A 1,681-nucleotide genomic window follows, 5' to 3' on the forward strand; every position below is an offset into this window, starting at 1 on the left:
CTCCCCCAACATCGGGAACATCCCTGCATCTAGCCTGTCCTATCCTTTAAGAATTTTATATGTTTCTTTCAGATACCCTCTCATCCTTCTAAATTCCAGTGGACCTGTTCTTTCATCATATGTCAGTCCCCTCATCCCGGGAATTAACCTGGCGAACCTATGCTGCACTCCCTTAACAGCAATAATGTCCTTCATCAAATTTTGGAGACCAAAATTGCTCACAATACTCCAGGTATGGTCTCACCAGGGTCCTTTACAACTGCAGTAGGACCTCCTTGCTCCTAAACTCAAATTCTCTCGCAATGAAAGCTTTCTTCACTGCCTGGTGTACCTGCATGCTTACTTTCAGTGACTGATGTACAAGCACACCCAGGTCTCGTTGCACCTCCCCTCTTCCTATCCTGATGCCATTAAGATAATAATCTGCCTTCCTCTTCTTGCCAGAAAGAGGATGATCTTAATGGAACTGAGAACATTTATCCACATTATACTGCATCTGCCATGCATCTGCCCACTCACCCAACCTATCCAAGTCACCCTGCAGCCTCATAGCATCCTCATCGCAGCTCACACTGCCGCCCAGCTTTGTGTCATCCGCAAACTTTGAGATGTCACATTTAATTCCCTCGTCTAAATCGTTAAAACATATTGTAAATAACTGGGGTCCCAGCACCGAGCCTTGTGGTACCCCACTAGTCACTGCCAGCCATTCCGAAAAGGACCCGTTAATCCCTACTCTTTGCTTCCTGTCTGCCAACCAGTTCTCTATCCATGTCAATACCCTATGCTCTAATTTTGCACACTAATCTCTTGTGTGGGACCTTGTCAAAGGCTTTTTGAAAGTCCAGATACATCACATCCACTGGCTCTCCCTTATCCATTCAACTTGTTACATCCTCAAAAAATTCCAGAAGATTCGTCAAGCATGATTTCCCCTTCATAAATCCATGCTGACTCTGACCGATCCTGGCACTGCTTTCCAGATATGCTGCGATAGCATTCCCCGGCTCATTGTTTTGTGTTCAGTCAGGTGCGAGCCGTGGAACGAGTGTTATTTCAGTTGGCGACCTGCATGCGGCAAGCGCGTCGAAACCGGAAGCGGGGGCCGCGCGGAGGTCGAGTGAGTGACGTGAAGTTCGAGCGAAGTCCGCGGGAAGTTCGTGCGTGACGTACGGTGTCGGGCGGCGTTTTTCGGAGCCCCGCGTGATGTCGGGACCAGCCCCGCACAACTCCATACGGCTCCGGCGATCGGAGTGGGACCGGCCCCGCGAGGCCGTACGGCTCAAGCGACCATGTTAGGTCGCGCTTGCCGCATGGAGTCGCATGCTCGTGGGACACGCCCTTAATATGTTCATAATTGTAGATTTTTCAGGCCAGTCATCAAACATGCCGCCTAACCGTGGGAGTGAACAATGTGATCAAGTGTAATTGTGCTAAAGGCAGAATAGCAATTCAATAAACTAATTTTTATACCACTTTGGAGCATGCCTGGATGCCTTCCTGTAATGTGCTGAGCAAATGTAAAAATATATTTCATTAACATGAGGGGTGGGGTGGAAGAGGTGTGGACAGGCAGTATTAGTGTGTTAACCTGGAAACATTTATCCACGAGATGAATCGTTGCTGATGATGAGGAAGATAGTCGAATGCTACGGGGTGTACAGCCACTCCCCTACTCTCT

At 48.6% G+C, this 1,681-nt stretch overlaps 1 protein-coding gene across 1 annotated transcript in view; it reads left to right on the forward strand.

The window, feature by feature from the left end:
* The window catches only part of smug1 (single-strand-selective monofunctional uracil-DNA glycosylase 1), a 10,534-nt gene extending 9,057 nt beyond the window's left edge, over positions 1-1,477 (forward strand). The window contains 1 exon segment of the mRNA XM_055665434.1: positions 1,027-1,477. Coding sequence (XP_055521409.1) covers positions 1,027-1,128 — 102 coding nt within the window. The 3' untranslated portion in view covers positions 1,129-1,477.
* The last annotated feature ends 204 nt before the right edge of the window (positions 1,478-1,681 follow it).

The sequence above is a fragment of the Leucoraja erinacea genome, unplaced genomic scaffold (genome assembly GCF_028641065.1).
Source record: "Leucoraja erinacea ecotype New England unplaced genomic scaffold, Leri_hhj_1 Leri_1251S, whole genome shotgun sequence".
Taxonomy (NCBI): Eukaryota; Metazoa; Chordata; class Chondrichthyes; order Rajiformes; family Rajidae; genus Leucoraja; species Leucoraja erinaceus.